This window comes from Miscanthus floridulus, chromosome 15 (assembly GCF_019320115.1).
Source record: "Miscanthus floridulus cultivar M001 chromosome 15, ASM1932011v1, whole genome shotgun sequence".
Taxonomy (NCBI): Eukaryota; Viridiplantae; Streptophyta; class Magnoliopsida; order Poales; family Poaceae; genus Miscanthus; species Miscanthus floridulus.
Window position 1 is genome coordinate 83,866,119 of NC_089594.1, and position 24,627 is coordinate 83,890,745.

Sequence of the window (24,627 nt, forward strand, 5' to 3'; positions counted from 1 at the left end):
GTCATGTTCATCAGATCGGGAGGTCTTGGTAGTAGAATAGGTGTTCGGGTTTAACAGAGAGAGAGAGAGAGGGGTGATAGGTGGCAAACCATCAAATGCCGTAGTTGTCGAAGCTCCGGCCGGGGTTTCGTTGACGGACGCCATCTGCGCGCCGGCAGCGACGTTCGGTGGAGAGGGAGTCGGCGCTGTGGCGTCCTCGGCGGCGGTGTGTGCGTCTCGGTGGCGTTGCCGGCGTCGGTGGTGCTTCCCGTCGCTGGCAGCGCCCCTTCTTTCGATCGGGTCTAGGGTTAGGATGTCGGTGGGGTGACTGGCGGCGCGGTGAACCTCGTACTGCGAGTCCCGGCCCCCACCTTTCCTTTATAGCGCTGTGCGACGGGGGCCCACCAACCATGTAGGGTTGGGCGCCCCCGATCAGGGCGCGAGAACAAGGCCTTGGGCCTAACTGGTGGGAGATCAATCCTAACAATATGTGTCCCTTTTATTATGCTGCCAAAATAAGTCAGCTGAATGGCTATGGTCACTTCGTCTTTTCCCGTTTTTTTTGTGGTCTTCCAATTATGCGCCTTAACAATACGCATCGAACTAAATGTGTTCCATACTTATCCACCATCATAATGCTACCACACTATGAACCATACTAAAATCCTTTACCGTCGCGCGCGAAGGCGCGCACCTACCACTAGTATTATACAAATGCACTGTCATGCAAGATAGCGCAGCCAAAGTGAAGCCATAGATCTTTTGAGCCTTCTTCTTCTGGCGTCGAACCTGTTCCAACTCCACCGTGCGCTGCCTTCCAAAAGTAGTAAAACAGAAAAGATCGAGGTAAGAAATAAAATGCATGCATACGTCTGAAATTATGTGACGAGTGAATGGAATCAGGTAAAGAATACTCACTTGGCAACCTTTGTAATGTTTTCCAGCTCTACCAACAGATATTCCGGTTCAAGCACATATACAGCAGCTTCCTGTTGAATTCTCTTTATGTTGCTCAGCAGTCTAGCCTACACAGTTTAAGGAAGAATATATAATGAATTAGGTAAGACAAATAAGCTTGGCGGGCAGCATCAATAAAATAAAAGCTATCATAACTACTGCTGTTATTTCGTACTAGTTAATATCTGTTATATATGAACTTGATGCCATGCTTTCCCTTAAAATTTAGCAATGACAGTAAGGGCAAGCCGACAAGGCATGTAATGCGGAGCACGAGCGCGTGCTCTACTGCTCTAATGTTTCTAAGGTTCCAGTAAGAATTGAGTTATTCTTGAGACCCCAGAGATAAATGAAGCACCACGACTTGTGTACATGGATATTATAACAGGTTGAAGACAAATTACAATTTCCAAAAACAAAACAAATTGGTTGAGCTATTACTGCATGAAGATGAAGATAATGCGCTGACACAACTAGAAAAGCATGGCACACAAATGCAGAAAATGCAACCAGAGCTGAAGTTGCTTGCCCTGGTGTCTTCATGCTGCGAAGCGCCATACGTGGAGACGAGGGTTTTGGGATCTCTCTCTCTCTCTCGTTTAATTTCACCCGTGTTCCTCCTCGGTTCCAAAACACACGCACGCGTAGCCCAGCCCTGCACGGCTCCGTCTCTTCCCTGGGCCGGTCTCTTTGGGCCTTATTACCAGGCCAAATCATTACCACGGACGGCATCGGCATCCATGGCAGCCAATTTACTATGGGCCATTTCATCCGCGTTGTATCTGTGGGCACTCCCATCGACCGGAAGCGTCATCCCCGGCCCTTCTTGTATTCTTTCTTCCTCCATGATTTGAAACGGAGTTTCTAATCATCAGTCGACTGATTATTTTATTCGTCATCCGTCGGTTCTTTTTGTGTGCTACGCTTTGTCGTTGTGGGCCGGCTTCTCACCGTGGGCCTAATTATTTTTTCGAACTCCGCGCCTATGCCATCGTGACTGTTTTGCCGTCATTTCTTCCTCTCGGAATATCCAGCCTACTCCTTCCCCTGTTCTTCTTCCAGAAGCGGGGGAGGCGCTGCTTGCCGGTAGCCGCTGGAGCCCTAGTATGTTGTAGCGCCTCTCCCTGCTCCGGCTCTGCGCCGCTCGCTCGCCTGAACCCCACGCCCGCCGTCCAGCCGGACCCAAACCCCTGTGCCGTGCTCGCTGTTGATTCATCGCCTTCCCCAAACTGTCCGGTTGGAGAGCTCGTTCGTTGCTGTTGTCGCGGCGAAGGTACTCTTCCCTTACCCTAATCTGATGTTTTCATTTTCTATGTTTGTGTATTGGTCGATGTTGATTCATCGCCTCCCCCAAACCATCCGGTGGTAGAGCTCGTTCTCCTCCCCCAACCCGTCCGATGGGAGAGCTCGTTCGTGCTACTGTTGTCGTGGCGCAGGTACTCTTCCCATTACCCCCATATGCAGACACCGTTTTCTTCAATTTTTCAGTCATCTATCAATCGGTCACTTGATTCTGCATATATTTGGTGTTGATTCACCAGATTCTAAAGGTATTTCGACACTATCTCATGCCTTCTCTGTCCCCCATAATAATGCAAAAATATCTGATGCTCAGATCCCTAATTTGTGTATTGTGCCATATGTTAATTTGGATCTGTAGTGTTGTTAGTATCAAGGGTGATTTGGATTTGCTGATCTGTTGTCTTTAGTATTTTGCTTTTTCAAAGGTCTATTTTTAGTATTATAGTTTCAAGTAAAGTAACTGAACCCATCGTGGTTCAAGTATTCAGGTAGTAAGTTTCAGTATATTTGTTCAGCAGCAGTTTGACATTGTTAATTTTATATTCAGTTAATGTTTAATTAACTCCTTAAACTGACACATAGTTAATTTTATATATTCAGTTTTGCATGTTGCATGCATTAAATCATTTTTAGAGCTCTTGAAAATTCAGATTTCTTCTGTAACTGGGATGTCTGGCGTTATGGCTGATATCTTTGAGTGAATCAGTTTGCTTAGATTTAATTAGCTAGTTCCCGTGTGTGTGTGTGTGTCTGGCTGTCAGCAATCTATCACCTCAGTCCAGCCTGTTTGAGAGGGACCAGACCAGATGCTTGTAATAAAGGCGCGTCATCGCACCTATCTTGTTTTGTGCGATTTGATGGCTATGTTCATGGGATTGTTTTGCTTGCTATATATGTATCCATCTACATATATGTATTTGCGTGTAGCTGATGAAACCTAGTGACTATATCTGCATATGCCAGCTGTATTGGTGAACTATTAACCAAGCTACAATAATCTATGATTTAAGTTTGTGGTGTGAGATTGAGTTATATACTTGACACAGGTTTCATTATGTGTATGGCTAGTGGCTGTTTCGGTTGTTTGGGAAGTATGGTTAGTGTGTACCTCGAATGTACCTAGTAATACTCAGGTGTGCAAGTTTAGGCTAGTTTCATCTAATGTAAGCCACGCAAGGCGTGCAACGTGCTTTTTCTGTTGTCAGAAGTTTGCTTCACTTGGTTCCAGTAAAGCGCAGTTCGTTACACCTGGACTATGATCTGTTTCATCGGGTACAGTTCAATTTACAAGTTGGCTTAGGCTTTCGTTTGCAGCTATGGTTCATCTTCAGTGCGTGGATTTTTGTTCTGAAAATTGTTTCAGTTTTCACTTTTCAGGATTTTAGCAGATAGTTTAGTTTATATTCAGAGTTTTCATTTTTTTTTAAATTTTGTTTAGTTAGTTCAGTTTGTCAGTGCAGTTTTCAGTTTGAATTTTGTTTCAGTTTTCAGTTTGTTTAGTTAGTTCAGTTTGTCCAGTAAAGCAGATAGTTAGTTAGATTAGTTAGACACTGCCCAGCTGCATGTTCTATTCATTTTCTAGAAGGAGAAGGGGCTGCAGCTCACTTCTGTTTTCGTTCTGAGGTTAGCAGCACACAAATCTTGTGGTATGTGCATGTCCTTTTCATTATCTAGAGAAGCAATTTCAGCTTATCTAATCATGTTTATTCCTTCAAGTATCAGTTGATCAGTTAGTGTAATCCTGTGCTTCACGTGTAGCATGGCTTACCTGCAACTATTCGCATGGGGCTTGAGCCACATGCCGTCAGGTTTTCATGCAAGCATCTGGAGGAATATCCATGAAAGAACTATGATTTTGCCTTTTTTTCATTCCAAAAAACTTCCGTTTCTTGCTGCAATGTTCAGGTACAATTTGGATTGATTGGAAACTAAAGCTCAGACATGTTGTTTGTAGGAACTTGCAAATGAGCTGTACAGGAAGTCTTTAGACTTGTCAATGAAGGTAGGTTCTTTCCTCCTTTCTCTTCTGCATTATTTTCCATGTCCTGAATCCTGAATGATGGTCAACTATGGAGCATCCATGCTACAGAGGCTAAATTAAGCTTATTTTCTTATTAATAGTGGTTTTGAGATTCAAATAATCAGGAGTATTGTTTCAGCTTGTCGGTATTAGTTTTTATATTTTGTTACAACTTGCAATGCTAAAAAGAGATTTGGACACCTTGTAGCCATCAATCTTTTTACAGTATGTTCAATCATGCTGTTATAGGTGGTTAGCGATAATGCATGTGTATATCATTCTAGTGACATTTGCTTCCGATTATCTCAGGCACCTGAACTGCATTCGGAGATCCAGAGGATGGGGGCCACTGCTTCTTGACCAAGTGAAAATTTGTCAAGAGCTGTTGGCAGCTGATCGATGAATTTGGAAGACATTCCAACACAACTGCTGCTTCGTTTCTCTGGAATACTCGGCTTCATCCGTGGTAATACAGCACATCTTGACCACAGCTTCCTTGGGCGTGGTAGGATGAATGAAAGAAACAAAGTAAGTAAATGCTGGTGAAGAACAAGCCAATAGTGTCAATGACATGGACACTCAGCTAGCTTCATTCAAAGACCAAGCAACAACACCCCTGCTTGCAGAATTGAAGAACAAGCCAAAGTGCATGGTGCCGCCTCCTGGCATGCACAGGATCGGATCTCCCGAAGACAGGTCTTCCCTGGAGAATGAGATCAAAACCTGGGAGCTAGCTTGTTGGTGTTTTTGTGATCAGGGGTTGTTCAGGAGGCAAATCCAGAGAGGTTGTTCAGCTCACTACTTTTATACCTTGTAACTTCTGATCAGTTGAATGACACATTTTAGTTGGCTTCGGTTTTTTCAGAAATTGTCTTTCGCCGATCAGAAAAATCATTTGTATTTTTCAGTTTTTTGTTGTTGTTCGTACTGATTGGTTCCATGTGCACGTGTACTGTTTTGAGTGGTTGAACAAAAATGGCTGAAACACAAACAGTAATCAGTCGAATCTTGCGTAGTCACTTTTGGTTCCATGTGCACGTGTCCTGTTCTGACTGGTTGGAAAAAATCGGCTGTAACACAAACAGAAATCAGTCGATTGATGCGTAGTCACTTCCCATGATGAAAATAAACTTTGTTCAACGTGTCGTTTATGCGGACCCGTTTCCTTTATAATGGTGACCTAATAGGCCTGTTTCTTTTTTTATTTTTCTGCCCTTCAAATCAACTTTTATTTTCTTTAATTATTCATTTTTTTGTTTCTAATGCAAGAAAAAAGATTCCACCTAAAACTATAATAGTTTCTCGTGATGATAGAACATTTTTCTTGTAAACCTAATTTTTTTCCCTTTTAAAGAAAGAAACTAGAACATTTTCTCATAAATAAGAAAAATTGATCCATAGACTGGAACATTTTCTTTCTTCTAGTTGATAGAGGGTGTATTTGGTTTAGCCGTGAGCTGTGAAAATTTACTGGAAAAGCTATTGTCAGCTATGAAAAAGTCATTGTGGGCTTATAATTTGTGATGTTTTGGTCAAACTTGAGACTGATGCTGATGCTGATTTGTTGTGAGAGAAAAACACTATTCCATGGCTGAAAAGTAGTGCTGATAAGTTCAAGCGAACAGGGCATTGGCATCGAGGACGTACACATCATGCAGGTGCCCAGTCATTCATTTGGAATTTTAGGGAAGTGATGATAGCAGTTCAGCAGAAAAACGCTCAAGCAACATAGAGGTAAAAAAAAATACAGTTTCTGCTTCACGTCGTGCTTTGCTGACATAGGATGACATAGGACACGAAACAGATAGAGATCTCCCAAACTCCCAAGCCGTATATATAGCAAAGCGAACGAACACTAACAATTAGCTCTCATCTCTCATACTCATACCGTAGCGGTTCAAACAGGATCACAGAAACAAGTAATACGTACAATTCCTGCGCCACAACCACGGATCAAGTGCTCACAGCTCACAGATGAAGTCAGCCTGTAAATGACCCTTATCTTTCTCGCGGCTTCGTACGATGAATCCAGTGGCAGTGAAAGCGGCTTAGACACAGGAACAAAAAAAACTTCGTGGGAGAGACAAGTGGACTATCTTATCTTACTATTACTAATTGGAGGCCCCAACGAATGTTCCACATTAATTCTCACCAGATACGCTAGGAAAAAAGATAAATGCTAGAAATTCTCACTGTTAATCAGAAACATCCGGCCATCGAATCGAAAGTCTGTATCCACCAATGACCATTGGATCTATTTTGTTATCTAGAAAATTACCCACCTTTGCCGTAGATTAAAAAAATAGACAAATATCTATTTTTTTAGAGAAAAACCGAGTCTGTCATTCTGAGAAAATCCATCCAACGGAGAACTATACCAAGTACCTAAATAAAATATATATATACTGCGTCCATGATTAGTTTTTTTTTTTTTTTTTTTTTTTTGCAAGCAGTCCACTATTGGGTATTAATATATTATTATAACAAAAACACACATTCTTCTAGATAAAAGATATCCGAGGCAATCTATCTACTCGAACAAATCCATCCAATCGAGTACCCGTACGTCCATGCTGTTAATATACTAACAAAAATTCTAGATCCAACAAAATAGATATACATCTGCCGGAGTGCCTTTATATATTTTGTGAGCCATCGTTTTTTCATCATCCAAAAACTGAAGGTACGGTCATACAGAACTGCCTTTATATATTTTTGCCAACCACGTGGAAATAAGAATCCATCTAATCGCAGGAATCCATTTATTCACTGCTCATCCTCCTGTTGTTTCCATCATCAGCATGAACTAAAGGTCTATTGTTTTCCTCATTCACCAACCAAAGGTACGGCCGTCTTGCTGAATCCATTTGCGATCTAATCTATCTCCAGTGATCTACATGAAAAAGGTAAATTAATGCCATCTCATTATTATATTTTTCAGTTTACAAGAAGGTCTATTGTTTTCATCATTCACCAACCAAAAGTATATGACCGTCGTGCTGAATCCATTTACGATCTGATCTGTCTCATGCGATCTACAAGAAAAAGGTAAATTAATGCCATCATTATTATGTTTTTCAGTTTATAAGTTACAATGGTTAGCGAGAGATTGCGGCCGTGCCTCGACTTAGCGCACTGCTCACTGCGCCCAAGTCTTTCTTTCCCGTGCTGCTGCTGGTGCAGGAGCGTGAGCCTGTAAACTGCAAAGAGAAGAAACACTACTACAGAAATAATTTTGCGAGACACCCAAAAAACTTAACCGAGGCGGACGCCTATTTTAGCCCGCCACGGTAAATCTCATGATTTACCGAGGCGGGCTGGTTTTTATTTACCGTGGTGGGCACTTTTGCCCGCCTCGAAAAATCGATTTACCAAGACGGGCACCTTAAAATGCCCGCCACGGTTAATAGGTATTAACCCTGGCGGGCATTTTAAGGTGTTCGCCTCGGTAAATTGATTTTCCGAGGCGGGCACGTTATAAGACCCGCCACGGAAAATGGCCTGGCCCAACCGGCCCTAAGACGAAGCCCGATAGCCACTCCAGGTATAAATAGGCACACTTAGGGTTTCCCAGCCACAGCCGAAGTCCCTCCCTCCGCCTCCGTGAGCACCCGATCCCCTTCATCGCGATTCTCGGCTCCCTCTCACTCTCAGATCCACACGGCGCCCCTGCTCCCTCTCCTCCAACTCTCACTCGTGCCCCTCTCCCTCACACCGTCTCGGCGCGCCGCCCCTCTCCTCCGGCCAGCCTCCATCTCCCTCTCCACCCCATGACGCCGGTGATGGCGCTGCAAGGCGGGCATACCCGGTGGTGCGCGCCGTGGCCGGCGGCAAGGACCGCCACAGCAAGGTGGCGGCGGCGTCCACCACGGCGGCGGCCTTCCTCCCTCCCTCTCCATGGCGCGTCCACGACGACGACGGTGACTGAGGCCAGATCCACGACAAGCCCGTCCTGAGGCGGATCTGGCCGGTGGCGGCGCGCGGTGACCGGATCCGGCCGGTGACGGCGTCCCGAGGCGGATCCGGTCGGTGGCCACACGTGGTGGCTGGATCCGGCGGGCGAGGACGGTTCGGCGCGGCGGCCTCCCTCCACCACGGCGGGATCTCCACCACGGCCACGACGTCGGGATCCACCACGGCCACGACGCCGAGACCTCCACCATGGCGGCCGAGGACGCGTCGGCATGGTCCCCTGCGAGCGACTAGCGAGGTGGTGGCGGCCCTGCAGTGGCGTCGGCGTGTCCAGCCGGCTTCTCCAGAGACGCTGGGGCCCGGCCGGCTGCTCCTCTTCTCCCTCCCCGAGCAGCACGGATCTGCAGCCGTGGGAAGCCCGGATCCGTCGCCGGTGGGCTCGCCAGTGGGCTCGAGAACGGGCTCGTCGGTGGGCTCCTGGTTTTTTTGTTTTTTTTAAATGATTAACCGCAGCGGGCATCCTAACGTGCCCGCCGTGGTAAAAGTATATTTACCGTGGCGGGTACTGTTACACCGCCCGCCGCGGTAAATCGGTTAACTGCGGCGGGCAAGGTCGCCCGCCGCAGTTAAGACACGATTTATCGTGGCCTCTAGGCCGCGGCGGACGGCTTTGCCCGCCGCGGAAAACCGAAAACGCCCGCCTCCAGTAAAGTTTGTGTAGTAGTGAAAGGGGATGTGAAAGATATAAAATCATTTCATTCTTACTCTATAAGTGTAACAAAATATACAGGAGTATCCTTCTAGCCTCCCAAGACAACCTTCTATTTTTTATTAGGTCCGTCTTAGTAGAAGTTTCATTTGCATTAAATAGGTTAGCACATAGGTACTTTTGACGACATTGTTTTTAAGAAGAGAGAGAGAGGATAAATGAGTTTCATCTAGATGAAGCTCGGCATGATTATCAACTATTTATGAGTCATGAAATTTAGCGCCTATGAAACTATAGAATGAAACTTTGCATTGAGAGTGAGTGTTTTATCCAAGTTTTATTTTTCATTCTATATGACGTGATAGTCTTCGAAATAGTACGACGCCGTGAAACTATCCATTGAGACTGGACTTATCATCAGTCGGTCTCTAGGACCTTCTATTGTGCCGTACTATAGATACATAAACGCGGTTAGGACCAACTATTTGAAATGGCCCAATAAATCGCTACAATCTCTCATAAAAAATTGGCTTAGCTTCAAAGTTAATAATAATATTTTTGGCTTAACTCACGTTAATTCGTATGACGCACTAAAATTCATCAATAAAAGCCATATAATATGCTATGTTTAACAAGAAAAAATATATCATTAGATACGTTAAATATGACTCTACCATTATGAACTATAATTCAAAATAATCCCTAAATTTGTACCTAAATTATCCACATCTATCATTAAAAAGATAATAATATTTCAATATTGTTATCCACACAATTAAATTACTAAAGAAGGATATCCAACACGCCCATATAATATACAATAAGATGGGGCACAAAAGAAAGGAAGGAGAAGAAAATATCCAACCGTGGAACCAAATTAATGAACACTATTAGCAAAGCCACAACGATATCTCTCATACATGCCAATGCCAATTCTAAACATGTGTGGAACTCTGGATTCAAATAAAAGTTAAATGAATATAGTAATTTTTATTTTAACATATATTAAACATAGTTTTCTATTGCTAAAGTATCTCAATGTTAGCTCTTACTGAGGAATCCAACCCGTGCGGCAGCACAGGTTCATGGACTAGTGTATTAATAGTTAAGATATGTAGCTCCTATATGGGTAGACTGAGAGATAGGCTCCAAAGGTCTTTACAGCTTGTGGCTGAATATATTATTAATCTTGCTCTACGTGGGCTAATTGTTATACGATAGGTAGACTAATAGATTTGGCTATAAGTTTACAGCCAGCAGCAGACTGCATTATGGACCAGTACTGGTACATGCCTCGCTCGTCTCGTCTCGTAGCGATGGCCATCCACCTCGAGTGTAGGCCTGTTCAGACGGAGACCTCGCCGTGGAGTGTGGAGTCAAGGGGTGTCGGTCTCGCGGAGCAGGCGGCTACAACGAATCCTACTCATCATTCACATGGCTCCGCGGTTGGTGGCCCCGGCACTAGATAGCTACCTGTGAGGGATGGTGTAACATGCTGTCTCCACCAGGCACCAATAATGCTCTGTGTAGACTGAGAGATAGGCTCCAAAGATCTTTACAACTTGCAGCCGAATATATTATTAGTCTTGCTCTACGTGGGCTAATTGTTATACGATAGGTAGACTAATAGATTTAGCTATAAGTTTACAGACAGCAGCATAATGCATTATGGACCAGTACTGGTTCATGCCTCGCTCGTCTCGTCTGGTAGCGATGGGCATCCACCTCGAGTGTAGGCCCGTTCAGACGGAGACCTCGCTGTCGAGTGTGGAGTCAAGGGGTGTCGGTCTCGCGGAGCAGGCGGCTACAACGAATCCTACTCATTATTCACATGGTTCCGCGGTTGGTGGCCCCGGCGCTAGATAGCTACCTGTGAGGGATGGTGTAACATGCCGTCTCCACCAGGCACCAATAATGCTCTGTGTAGACTGAGAGATAGGCTCCAAAGATCTTTACATCTTGCAGCCAAATATATTATTAGTCTTGCTCTACGTGGGCTAATTGTTATATGATAGGTAGACTAATAGATTTAGCTATAAGTTTACAGACAGCAGCAGACTGCATTATGGACCAGTACTGGTTCATGCCTCGCTCGTCTCGTCTGGTAGCGATGGGCATCCACCTCGAGTGTGGGCCCGTTCAGACGGAGACCTCGCTGTGGAGTGTGGAGTCAAGGGGTGTCGGTCTCGCGGAGCAGGCAGCTACAACGAATCCTACTCATCATTCACATGGCTCCGCGGTTGGTGGCCACGGCGCTAGATAGCTACCTGTGAGGGATGGTGAGCAGACTGCATTATGGATCAGTACTGGTACATGTCTCGTCTGGTAGCGATGGGCATCCACCTCGAGTGTAGGCCCGTTCAGACGGAGACCTCGCTGTGGAGTGTGGAGTCAAGGGGTGTCGGTCTTGCGGAGTAGGCGGCTACAACGAATCCTACTCATCATTCACATGGCTCCGCGGTTGGTGGCCCCGGCGCTAGATAGCTATCTGTGAGGGATGGTGTAACATGCCGTCTCCACCAGACACCAATAATGCTCTGTGGAGACCGAGAGATATGCTCCAAAGATCTTTACAGCTTGCAGCCGAATATATTATTAGTCTTGCTCTACGTGGGCTAATTGTTATATGATAGGTAGACTAATAGATTTAGCTATAAGTTTACAGACAGCAGCAGACTGCATTATGGACCAGTACTGGTTCATGCATCGCTCGTCTCGTCTGGTAGCGATGGGCATCCACCTCGAGTGTGGGCCCGTTCAAACGAAGACCTCGCTGTGGAGTGTGGAGTCAAGGGGTGTCGGTCTCGCGGAGCAGGCGGCTACAACGAATCATACTCATCATTCACATGGCTCCGCGGTTGGTGGCCCCGGCGCTAGATAGCTACCTGTGAGGGATGATGTAACATGCCGTCTCCACCAGGCACCAATAATGCTCTGTGTAGACCAAGAGATAGGCTCCAAATATCTTTACAGCTTGTAGCCGAATATATTATTAGTCTTACTCTACGTGGGCTAATTGTTATATGATAGGTATACTAATAGATTTAGCTATAAGTTTACAGACAGCAGCAGACTGCATTATGGACCAGTACTGGTACATGTCTCGTCTGGTAGCGATGGGCATCCACCTCGAGTGTAGGCCCGTTCAGACGGAGACCTCGCTGTGGAGTGTGGAGTCAAGGGGTGTCGGTCTCGCGGAGCAGGCGGCTACAACGAATCCTACTCATCATTCACATGGCTCCGCCATTGGTGGTCCCGACGCTAGATAGCTCCCTTTGAGGCACCAATAATGCTCTGTGTAGAGTACGTACCATCGATCTTTGCATCAGAAGGAACACTTCAGCGGCACCAATAATGGCTCGTAAGATTCAAAAAAAAAAGGCTCGTACGTCATGTTGGCGCTGCTGATTCACACTCTTCATTTCATCTTGGGATTCAGCACTGTGTACTACCATCGCCACCATCCGTCGTTGCAACGGTTCAGTGGCAGCTGAATTGAATAGATGTACTAGCTACTGCCTGCTAGAAGAATGATTTAGAGCCCAAGTGCTATCAAATTCGAGGCCAATTGGCTGAAGGAAGATGATTGCAGACGAGTGGTAGAGGAAGCCTGGGGGGCAATGTCTCTTTTCCAATGTAACTAAATTGACTACACTAAACAACTGACGAAACAATCATTTCCATGTAGAATGGGCAAATTACAAAGTATATGTCTTCCAACATTTGATTTTGTTGATTCTTTTTTTTTTGAGACCGTGCCTAGGCTCGTATTTCATTAAAAAGAAGTAGAGAAACATTACAATCTCCCCCATCAATGATAAGCGCCGAAATTACCAAAGAGGAGGAGGACCAAGAACACAAAAAAATAATAAAAAAAGTACCCAAAAAAGCTGAGGATTACAACGGAAAAAAAAGGCAACCACAACTGCAGGAAACCTGCCGACGCCCAGTCAAAGGCTAGCTAGGCTACAACCTCCCTAGCCACCCGACGTCGCACTCGGCGGCTTGGCGAGAAGCGTGTCAACCTCCGGGACAAAGTATTCGCGTTGTCAGGGAACAGAACCTTGAATGCCTCTTGCTTGGACTCTGAAAGCGGTTCAGCAAAGATGAACACAAACTTCTATAGAGCTGTAGAGCCGACGGGCTGTGCTGGAACTGCGAGCCCCAACTTAGCCATAAGAACTTGCTGTGCGCCTGTGCCTGAAGAGTTGAGTTGGCCGCCCGAGGTTTAGCAGCGAAGCGCGTACTCCTCCTAGGTGCACTGACGCTGGGTCGGGCCCGAGGCACCCTGAGGGTGGGTCTTCCCCGAAGCACAAGAGTTTGGAGAGGTAGGCAGGCTCCCTCCCGGATCAAGCGTGGAATGTCAGCGAGAGAATGCTACTGAACATCCAGGACTCCTTGCCCAGAGGCAACGGGCGCCTGAGGGGGCAGGCATCCGTCGTGAGGTCAACCGGACCGAAGCCTGGCGGGTAGCCCTCTTAGTCCTCCGTGGATGCATCAATGCCTGAGGGGGCGTTTTGCACCAACCGCGATGGCGTGACCTTTGTCTGCCCATGCTGAGTCTACACCGGGGGGAGTTTGCTGCCCACAGAGTGGTGTGCGGAGGTGGAGTCCGCAGCTCCGAGTCGGCATGCTGGGACGACATCTGCCACCCGCAGGTGCAGACATAGGTGACCACCATCGTGGGCCTATCCTCCAGCTGGTTGGCCGCCGGAGATGAAGCCAGGCGGTCAAGTGGAGGGCGCGTGACGATCCTGCTGACGGCGATCGAGGCTGCGAACTCCTCGAGCATTGGGTTGTCCATGCGTCGTGACCAGAGAACTCGTCGTGAGGCCACGCAGTCAGCGTCAACGGGTCATAGCCAGGAAGGCACGTCCCGCTAGCCGACAAGTCACGGTCGGTCCCACCGCCGTTGGAGGAGTCACTAGTGCCTTCCTCTGTCCGTCTTTGGCACCTCGTGCGTCGGCGCCGATGCCCTCGACCAACAGGCGACACATGCATAGCCCCACCCGACTCCACCGGGTCGACTTGGGCGGGTGGCTTGGTGCTCGAGGCACGGTCTCGGGCTAGTCATCGTCGCCTGCCATCAGTGCCGGTAGCTGCGCTGGAGCTAGCAGGAGGCACCCTCCGCTGCCGCTTGCAACGCACGATCCTCCATCCATCCCTGCCCACCGCCCTGCGTCCACCGTCGATATCGGGACACTGCCGCTTACAGTCCCGCGCCAGGTGCCGAAAATCATAGCACCGAAGATAGTGACATGGCAGCCTGCAGGTGGCGACATGGTGCGACCAGGACAGGTAGTTGAGGCACTTCCCCTAGAGCACGGCGGGTAAGGGATGACGTGCGCCGACATAGTCAGACCCAGCCACAACACCCTGGCGCTGCGGCTACTGGGCAGGGCGCTGTACCTCCTATTGTGGCAGCACCCGCTGCCACCCCTCAGCGTCTAGGGCTGAGACACGGCGGCGTGGCCCCAACCGCTGGTGCGCTGGCAGTTGTAGGCAAGCTAGGTCCTGAGCCGATGTCGGCTGGGCACCTCGGTGACCCATTGGGCTAGCGACAACGTCATGGGCAGCGTACCCTTGGCGCCCCACCGCTGCCGTCCGTTGGGGCTGTAGCTGCAGCGGCAGCGTCGACCGCGCCTAGCTCCTCGACATCCTAGTGATGGCCAGAGCAGTTAGGGTAGCCGTTAGCGCCCAGCGAGCGGCCTCGAGGTACGACGAAGGGGATCATTCGCCGTCTGAGTCGTCGGAGAGGCAGATCTCGTCCTAGTGTATGGACTTGGATCTACTAGTGGAACAGGGGAAGAACGGAAGCACATTAGGGGAGAGGGGGAAGGTGGTCGACCGGCGCCGGACGCGCCGGGAGTCTGTGTGGTGGCTGCTGGAGCCGGAAAGGCGGCCGACAGGTTGCGGTGGAGGCGGGGGGCAGTTGGGAGACGGGGTGTCATCATCTCCAACGCCGGCAGCCGCACAACACCGCGGAGGTGGAGGGGAGAGGGAGGGGGAGGCGGATGCTGTTCTTGAGGCCGGCGGCGCGGAGGGCGCCGCAAGTTCGCCGGGTTGGGAGTGCGGCGGCGGCAGATTGGGGGTGATGGAGCATCTTGAGGAGCCGATGCTCGCGGGGGAGGCCGGATCTACGAGTGAGGAGGTTGTGGCGAAGGGGAGAGAGGTGGGTGAGGGGGCCGCCGCCGCCGAGCTGGCAGCAGCCTGCGACGGCGACACGGGGTGGGGAGCAGCCGCCAGGGGCCCGCCTAGGGTTCGCCCATCCTATCACAACTCACAAGGGTGCGTTGGGAAGAGGGGAGGGGGATCCGGCCAGCGGGGCTGGAGTGCGAGGTTAGCCGCCGGCAACGTGGTCACCGCGCGGGGGTGGGGGACAACGGCTCTCGATCTTGTCAATTCCAAAATAAAAAATATGCGTTATATAATTTTGGGAAACAAAAAGGCAACAACCATGGATAGCATGCAAATCTGTCATAATGACTTTCATCGCTCGTACCCGTAGAAACCAGACAAATTTTAAAGTGAAAGTAATAAAAAAGTCTACTTTTAACAAAAAAAAAATGCACAACCACTAATCACTTGAACTGGAAACGTATCTCACGTAGGGTTACAGTTTGCCGTCACCATTCATCTGGTTGCGTTGTGGAGGCATGGTGAGGGAGGATCGGAGAAAAACTCGCTAGCTGGGACCTGTGAATGGTCGCCATAAGTTCAGTTCAATTCATCTACCAAGGGCCAGTTTAGATGCAAAAAATTTGGCAAAATGACACTGTAGCACTTTTCGTTGTTATTTGGCAATTAGTGTCCAATCATAGTCTAATTAGGCTTAAAAGATTCGTCTCGTGGATTTCGTCTAAACTGTGTAATTAGTTTTATTTTTTATTTATATTTAATGCTTCATGCATGCGTCCAAAGATTCGTTGTGACGGAGAATCTTGAAAAATTTGACATTTTGGGGTGTAACTAAACAGGGTCCAAGCAAAGCTGTTGGATCGAGACCTGTCCATCAAACACACAATAATGCTCATGTGGACTAGGTACAGCAGGCCTCGCCCGTCTCGTAGCGAGGCAATGATGCCGCGATGGCGAATTGGCGATGGCGTCCAGTTTGTAGCGCCGGCATATAAAGTTTGCCGCGATGGCGAGTCAAGTCGCGAGTGCCGACAGGTGGTCTCGCTCTCGCGCCGAACCCAGCCCGTCACCTCACATGGATGGTGACGATGCACGCATGTCCTCTGCCCCAATATCCAATAATTCCGCGCCGTGTCCACTGTGCAGCGCGTGCTGCATTCATCCCTGCAAGACTGGGTTATATTTCTTCTTCAGATGATTCCAGCAGTGTACCTGTGTATATGTACTAACATTCCAATTTAAATGCAGCACAAGACCGGAAGCACGCAACGAAGCATCCTTACAACCTGCAAGTCATCTTCAGATTAAAAAAAACAGTTGGTGTGTGTACCCTATTGGCAGGCTGATAATATAACAACCTGCTACAATTATTGTATGCCTCCATCTTGCTTTCACTCGTCCCAAACGAGTCCTACCAGCTCCCTTTTGTGCAGTACTGTGTTGCACTATTATATTGTATCCCAATCTTCTCCAATGCAAAGGACTGGTATACAAATAAAGCAAACAAAAAATATTGCGACAGAAGAGGTGGTTGTTTGAGAAACCGCGTCGTTATACAGATCTGGGTTTGCATTGTGCAGTTCTATGAAACCCTGAGCTTTGCAGATCCAGGAAATCCTCTTGTCCTTCACTTGCAGATCCATAGTTTCACACCGTCGCCTCCCGTCCCATCCTCTTCCTCTGAATCTCGCTGCTGGAACCACGCCCACGCAGGCACGCACTCAGTGGTGCCAGTGCTACAAACACCTGCCCCCCCTCCGCAATTGTTTTCAACAAAGCTTGCGCTTCCACCGCCCCGCGCTCCGGCATGCCGTCACTATAGTACCTGCCACTTTTCATCTCCAACAAGGTTTTCTTGTGGTCTTCAGTTTGAAGGAAAACTTGGCCGGACAGCAACAGTCCTGTCATTCTTGATCTCTCTCCTGCCGGCTGCGTACGCCGTAGGGTATGAATCACACGCTCTTCCATCTTGTTCTTGATTTGGTTTGCACTCCAAAGAAAACTGCACAGTGTAAAATAAGTGGAGTTTGTGCTCTATTCAATGAATCTGGGCACACTGAAGGAAACAAAACGTGGAGCTACATGTCGTCCACATCGATTACTAGAATCGTCACTCGTCATTGATAAATAAAAAACTCTAAATATGTTGCTTCCGTTGATTTCTTTCAGGATTGGAAATAAGACTACACAAGCACAAAGTGAGAGCGAGCAAAGGAAGGAAAGGCAAGGTCATTGATGGAGGCTGCCGTGGTGACTGCATCACACGGCGCTATGGGCTCCTTGATAGCGAAGCTTGGTGATTTGCTCGCAGCTGAGTACAAGCTGCTCAAAGGAGCTAAGGGACAGATCTTGTTCCTCAAAGCTGAGCTTGAGAGCATGCATGTCTTCCTCAAGAAGATCTCAGATACTGAGCAGCCTGATGAGCAAGACAAGTGTTGGGCCAAGGAGGTACGTGAGCTGTCCTATGATATTGAGGACAGTGTCAGTGAGTTCATGCTCCGTGTGGAACACAAGTCAAGCTGCAAGCCACGCGGATTCATGGGTTTCATAAATAGGAGCACAAAGTTGTTGACGACCATGAACATTCGACATGACATTGCCAAAGAGTTTGAAAGCCTCAAGGTCCGTCTCGTCGAGGCCAGGGAGCGACGCATGAGGTACCAGCAGACTAATGATGTTGCCCCTAGGACAACCAACACAACCATTGATCTTCGGTTGTTAGCAATGTATGCAGAGGCATCTGGCCTTGTGGGCATGGATGGCCCCACAGATGAACTGATTCAGTTGATGGGTGGAGAGGATGAGGTAAAGGTGCTCTCTATAGTCGGATTTGGAGGCCTAGGAAAAACTACGCTTGCAAATGAGATTTATTGCAAGCTTCAGGGGGAGTTCCAGTGTCGAGCCTTCGTGTCTGTGTCCCAAAAACCAAACATTAGGAAGCTTCTGAGAACCATGCTATCTCAAGTTGGCTTTGTAGCTCCTATGGACACCAATATGGAAATTTGGGAAGAGACAGAATTCATTAGTGCGCTACGAAAATTCCTTCTAAAACAGAGGTATGCCTGCGTTGAAATAATTTTATGCTTAGTATGGTTTATTGTGTTTTAGTTTTTTTAGATAAGGGAATAAAGTTACAGCCTCTACCATCCGTGTTTTAGTTTGTTCTATTTAGATGTCATTCTTCTTGAGCATGCTACTATTCTGTAGTCAACAAGTCAACATGCTAATCTGTCCATATTTTTTCTTTTCACCTCGTTTCCATAGGATTGACTAGTTGAAGTGAGTCCCTCCTGTATCCTTAGACCCAGGTTTATATGTTTCTGTAGTACAATTAATTAACACTCTAATTAATTGGATTATATGTTTAATACTTTTGCACTTTATTAGAATCATCAAAGTTGTTATACATATAAAACAAATAAACCATACAAACAAAGTATTACAGTTCTTATAAGAATTTTGCTGCATTTCATATCTATTCTCGAAGTACTGTTCCTCAAATTACCATTTTAGTTCTCACCAGCATCTATAGGCTACTAAGACTATGTGTTAAGAAATAGTTACTTTAAAAAATAGAAGGCATTGCTCTCATAACTTTTCAACCGGAACCCTTATCAACATAACCACTTTTGAAGTTTTTCGACTGAGTTCTTGTTTTTGTTGTGGTTATTCTAGCCTCTAGCTATGATGCTTTCACGTTTTCATTAACACTGTCCTAAAGGTCGCTACACGCGGTATGCATTTACATGTCAGGTACCTAATTGTAATTGATGACATCTGGGAGGCTCCTGCATGGGATATCATTAGATGTGCTCTTCCAGAGAACATTAATGGCAGCAGAGTATTAATAACTACACGAATTGAGACTGTGGCCAGAGCTTGCTGTGCTAAGAACATTGAATGTGTTTACAAGATGAAGGCCCTTAGTGACCGAGACTCACGAAGCTTATTCTTCAAAAGAATTTTTGGTGCAGAGGAAGCTTGCCCTCCATATTTGATGGAAGTGTCTGCTCAAATTTTGAAAAAATGTGGTGGTTTGCCACTTGCAATTATTACAACATCTAGCCTAATAGCCAGCCAACCAAGCAAACTAAAGGAGCACTGGGAACATGTAAGGGACTCTCTGGGCTCCAGCTTTGAAGTGAGCCCAAGCTTGGATGGCATGAGACAAATATTAAACCTCAGCTACATAAACCTTCCTCATTATTTGAAGACTTGTATGCTATATCTCGGCATTTATCCAGAGGACTACACAATCAATAAGAATGATTTGGTTAGACAGTGGGTAAGTGAAGGTTTTATATGTGAAGGTCGTGGGACAGATCCAGAGGATATTGCAAAGAGCTATTTTAATGAGCTTATCAATAGGAGTTTGATTCAGCCCGTAGATACAGACTACAATGGTGAGGTGATGTCTTGCAGGGTTCATGACATGATGCTTGATCTTATCCTATATAAATCCAGAGAAGACAATTTTATCTCTGTAATGGATGATATACAAGATTTGACAAGACAGCCTGCAAAGATCCGTCGACTCTCACTCAGTTTGGATGGTGCAATAGATGAAACAGTAGGAAGATCCTTCCAGCTATCCCAAACACGAATGCTAGCAAGATTTGGTACCTCTTTATATCTACCTCCTATTTTACAGTTCAAGCATCTCCGAGTTTTGACGATTGAAATTTCAAGTTGGCCCTATTCATCTGAGTTACTTGACTTGAATGGAATATGTCATTTGTTTCAACTGGGATTCTTAAAGATCATAGCAAGTGGTCGTCATGTGGTGTTACCTAGTAAAATTGGACGTCTGCAGCAACTGAAAACATTTGAAATAGATGCTGGACAATCAGATCTGCAGCTACCGTCAGATATTGTTCATTTGAGCCGTTTATGGCATCTAATTGTTCCACGCAAAGTAATATTTCCTAGTGGGATCAGTAACATGAAATCATTGCGTACTCCACGTTGCTTTGATTTGAGAAACTCACTAGACAATATCAAGGGTCTGAGAGAACTGACAAATCTGACAAATGTTGAAATCAGTTATTCTGACAACACATCCACCAATAGAGACGAGTTTGCAGCAAAAAGAAGGGAACTTGTGCACGCCCTTGGAAACATTTGCAGCCTCAAATGTCTTATTTTTAATAATTACCTACCTGTCACTCTCATCAGAGCCTGCTTAGATTCATGGTGTTCAGTCCCAACTTCTTTCATTCATCTCCAGAGCTTTCGTTCATGGTTCTCGAGGATTCCTGGGTGGATTGGCCAGCACCATAGCCTCTATGACCTGCAGCTTGGTGTTCAGGATGTGTATGGGGATGACGTTGGGATTCTCTCACAGTTGCCCTCCCTTGTCTGCCTCCACTTGCACATCCATGGAGTTCCTAAAGACAAGATCATCATCCGTGGAAGAGGATTCCCTGTTCTCAAGCATTTTACAGTTGAATGTTTCAGGATATCGTACCTGGCCTTTGAGGCAGGGGCGATGCCGAAGCTTGAAAGGCTCGAGCTGTGTCTCAATGCACAGGGATGGGACAGGTATGGTGGTGTGCCTGCTGGCATCGAGTACCTATCAGGCCTCAAGGAAGTCATCGGAAACATCGCGGTCCATTTTGCAAAGGGATCCAATCGAAGGGCTGCAGAGTCTGCGCTCAGGGACGTGGCTGGCCTGCACCCAGGTCACCCTGTATCCAACATCAAACTGATGGGCGGGCGTTATGGATTTGATGGCTACGACGATGAGCCCCGGGAAGAAGAGGACGGGAATAGTAGCAGTGCCTAGGCCAGGTACAGACTACAGAGTCTTTTTACCTTATGTTTGCGCCAGCTGTTATACATATATCATATTTAATTAATATTATTACTTCGGTACGTCATATTTAATTAATTAGTATTGTTTCCTAGCTACCCCCGTTTTTTTTTGTGTATACTCTCTTACCATGTTAATAACTAACGTCAATTCTAGCACGTTTAAGTTAACAATAATAATTTGATTTGACAGGCATAGCATGCATGGATCCAGCGTTGAAGCATCTTTGCAGTCTCTCTGCGTTCATCAGCTGGCACCACCGTCTCCAGCGTATGGTTACGACATGGATCCAGCTGCAGAGCAGGCTGTTGTCTCGAGAATTATCACTACTAATTTTACTTCAGACTTGATAATATGTGTAGATGCATGCTGATTGCTGTTGGTTCTGATGAACCTGCAGCATCGCTTGTGGTAGTATGGTTTGGGGCTTTGGACTTGTTGAGTTACTATTAGGGGACTGGGGACCAGCTGCTTCTTGCCTTACTGGCTCAATTTGTTGTAATAAGTAACACGGATGCTGGATGTGCCGATCATTTCTTTATCCAAAAGTTATATATACTCTAAATTCATTAAATCCACTTGCTATTGGATTTTTGTCCAGCAGAATTTGGTCCTACTATATATGCTTGAGTTAATGACTGTTCTCTCAATCCTTGTATTGTGGGGTTTTCCATCAACAAACAACATACTGCTTTTTTAACATGTGATTTGTTTTGGAGCCGGGATATACCACTTGTCATGCCCTGGGCGACGATGTACGGCGCCGGGAACACAGGCTCTCGCTGGAGAAGAAACACACTAACACAAGCGATTTGGTGCTGCCCAAAACACCGCAGCATTTTCTGACCTTGTATTCTCCTTTTATTATGCATTACAAGAAGTAGAGCTTTCGGTGGCTGGCCGCATACCGCGCTGCATGACGCGTCCATCCCCACGTCCATGGCGTGCGCCCAGAACCAATCACCCAGATGCTTGTGCGAGCTATTCTCGCTCCACTACCTCCTACACGCACAGGCCACCACAAGACAATGCTCGTGCGCATGCAGAAACAGAATGTAAACATGCATCCCTATCCTATTTACAGTGCATGGCTTAAACTGACAAATCTCCTCCTAAGCCTTGCACTTTTGCTTGAGCTTGACAAGGCCGAGCTTGGTACGCAGTTCACAGAAGCGCTCCCTCGCTAGTGCCTTTGTCATGATATCTGCCAGCTGCTCAGTGGTGCCAATGGAAGCAACACACACCCTGCCTTCCTCGACGCATTCTCGAATAAAATGGAACCTCACATCTATATGTTTGCTACGGTCGTGGAACACAGGATTCTTACTGAGCTGGATGGCAGACTCGTTGTCGATGTTGATCTTGATCGCGCCCTCCTGCTTGCCCTTGAGCTCGCCAAGAAGACGCGCCAGCCATACTCCCTGGCAGGCAGCCGTTGTGCCAGCGATATATTCAGCCTCGCACGAAGACAAGGCCACAACCTTCTGCTTTTGGCTCTGCCAGGTTATGATGTTGTTGCCGAGGAAGAAGACGACTCCGGTGGTGCTCTTGCGGGTGTCGATGTCCCCAGCAAGGTCACTGTCGCTGAAACCAACCAGCCGTGCGTCCTTCTTCCTGGTGTAGTGGCAGCCATAGTCCAGCGTGCCGGCGACATAGCGCAGCACCCTCTTCACAGCAGCCAAGTGCTCGGTGGTCGGCTCCTCCATGAACCTGCTCACATAGCCCACTGAGTAGGCCAAGTCTGGCCTGGTATTCACCAAATACCGGAGAGACCCGACGATGCTCCTGTATGCGGTGGCGTCGACGGCAGGTGCAGAACTCTTCTTGCTCAGCTTGAGGCGCGGTTCCATGGGAATGAAGCTGGGGTTGCACCCAGCCAGCCCGGCGTTCTGGAGAATCTTCGCTGCATATGCACTTTGGCCCAAGGTAATGCCATCTGTGGACTGAGTTACCTCCAGACCGAGGTAGTAGTGCAGCAGCCCCAAGTCGCTCATCTGCAACGTTGCCTTCATCTGCGACTTGAACTCTTCAATGTCTCCCTGCAACTCCGCCGGTGATCACAAGGTCATCGACGTACACCCCCACGATGAGGCGACGTGCGCCTTCACCGCGGAGATAAACAGCGTGCTCGGAGTTGCTGCGCCGGAAGCCAAGTCCCAGCAGCGAGCTGTCCAGCTTCGCGTACCAGGCGCGGGGGGCTTGGCGAAGCCCGTACAGCGCCTTGACGAGGCGCAGCACCTTGCCATCTTGCCCCTTGAGGACAAAAGCCCGGTGGCTGCTCGACGTAGACCTCCTCCTGCAGCTCGCCGTTGAGGAAGGCCGATTTGACATCCATGTGGTGGACAGCCCATCCCTCGCTTGCAGCGTGCGCAAGAAGGAGCCGCACGGACTCCAGACGCGCCACCGGCGCGAACACCTCATCGAAGTCCACGCCTTGTCGCTGGACGTAGCCTTTCGCCACCAGCCGGGCTTTGTACTTGGAGACGAGCCCGGCCGCGTCCTTCTTCGCCTTGTACACCCACTTGAGTCCGATGGGCCGAGTGCGCGGTGGAGGGTCAACGAGCTCCCATGTGCCGTTGGCCTCAATCGTCGTCATTTCATCGAGCATGGCGAGGCGCCTAGCACTCGTGCTCCAGCGCTTCGGCGAACGTGGACGGCTCAGCATCACTGGCCAGCAGCAGCTGCTCGGACGTCTCCCGATGTGCCAGGCCTGGTGGTGACGCAGGGCCCAGCACGTTGTCAACCCTACGGAAACGAAGTGGAGCATCATCATGATCAGCATCCAAATCTGCTTCACCAGTGCCTGGAGGCGTGGCAAATTCCTAGCCCCTGTCCAGCAGCTTGTGCTGGGGTGCTTGGAGTCTGCGGCGTGACGTCGTGGAAGGCTGATGAAGGAGGCGGTGACGGTGTAGGTGATGTCGAGCTGAACGTCGATGTGCCCGCAGCCGGCGTAGTCGATGTTGTCCCGGTTATCACCTCAGGCGCCTCCATGCTACCTTCCTCCATGGTGAAGTCATCGTCTCCAGCAGGATGTTCACCAGCCCAGTCCCATTGGGCGCCCTCGTCGAAGACGACGTCGCGGCTCACGTGAACACGCCACGCCAGTGGATCGTATAGGCGGTACGCCTTGGAGCCCGCCTCGTAGCCGAAGAAGATGGTGCGCCGGCTCCGGTCATCGAGCTTCTTGGGGTTCGGCGCCGTCAGCTTCATGTGCGCGATGCTCCCGAATGTGCGCAGGTGCTGGACTCCAGGTGCGCTCCCGGTCTAGAGCTCATATGGGGTCCTTGCCGCCGATGCTCTTGGAGGAGGAGCGATTTAGGAGGTAGACGGCTGTTGTCACGGCCTCCCCCCAGAAGACGCCTGGAAGTTGCTTCGCCTTGAGCATGCACCGGGCGGTACCCACCACCGATTGATTCCGGCGCTCGACGACGCCATTTTGCTGGGGCGAGTACGGCGCTGTCAGCTCGCGGCGTAGCCCGATGTTGGCGCAGTACAGCTCGAAGTCGCCCGCCAAGAACTCGCCACCCCGATCCGTACGGAGTGCACGAACGCGCTTCCCGGTCTTGCGCTCCGCCGCGGCCTGGATACGCTTGATCGCCGCAGCCGCCGTGTTCTTGGAAGGCAGCAACGCGATCCACATGTACCGCGAGTAGTCGTCGACGAGCAGCAGAAAGAAGCGGTTCCCGCTCGGCGTCGGTGGAGATATGGGCCCGCAGATGTCCCCGTGCAGCAGCTGCAGCACCTCCGTGGAACGCGAGAGCGCGCGCTGAGGGAACAGGCGTCCGCCGGTGCTTGCCG

At 48.3% G+C, this 24,627-nt stretch overlaps 2 protein-coding genes and 1 long non-coding RNA gene across 4 annotated transcripts in view; 2 read left to right on the plus strand and 1 right to left on the minus strand.

The window, feature by feature from the left end:
- LOC136508494 (disease resistance protein RGA5-like) overlaps positions 1–21,424 on the plus strand; it is a 54,409-nt gene extending 32,985 nt beyond the window's left edge. Inside the window, exons 1-5 of one of the 2 annotated variants that reach the window (XM_066503178.1) lie at positions 15,261–16,193; positions 16,266–16,962; positions 17,187–18,073; positions 18,771–20,807; positions 21,022–21,424. In XM_066503178.1, the coding sequence (XP_066359275.1) occupies positions 17,253–18,073; positions 18,771–20,802 (2,853 nt within the window). In that variant the 5' untranslated portion in view covers positions 15,261–16,193; positions 16,266–16,962; positions 17,187–17,252 and the 3' untranslated portion in view covers positions 20,803–20,807; positions 21,022–21,424. Of the gene's footprint in view, positions 1–15,260; positions 16,194–16,265; positions 16,963–17,186; positions 18,074–18,770; positions 20,808–21,021 lie in introns of those variants that run through there. The other variant, XM_066503179.1, reaches the window with a different exon arrangement.
- LOC136507958 (uncharacterized) lies at positions 1,894–5,201 on the plus strand. The gene is made up of 3 exons (XR_010771802.1): positions 1,894–2,209; positions 2,306–4,240; positions 4,568–5,201. It is a non-coding gene; the product is annotated as an uncharacterized lncRNA (long non-coding RNA).
- Positions 21,425–21,921: 497 nt separating the features above from the next.
- On the minus strand, positions 21,922–22,886 carry LOC136506645 (uncharacterized mitochondrial protein AtMg00810-like). The gene has a single exon (XM_066501544.1). The coding sequence runs from the start codon at positions 22,839–22,841 to the stop codon at positions 21,942–21,944; it is 900 nt and encodes a 299-aa protein (XP_066357641.1). The 5' UTR covers positions 22,842–22,886; the 3' UTR covers positions 21,922–21,941.
- Positions 22,887–24,627: the final 1,741 nt, after the last annotated feature.

What these genes read in the sequence shown, in the direction of transcription:
- LOC136506645 (XM_066501544.1), bottom strand. Translation starts at nt 22,841, where the DNA reads ATGAAGGCAACGTTGCAGATGAGCGACTTGGGGCTGCTGCACTACTAC.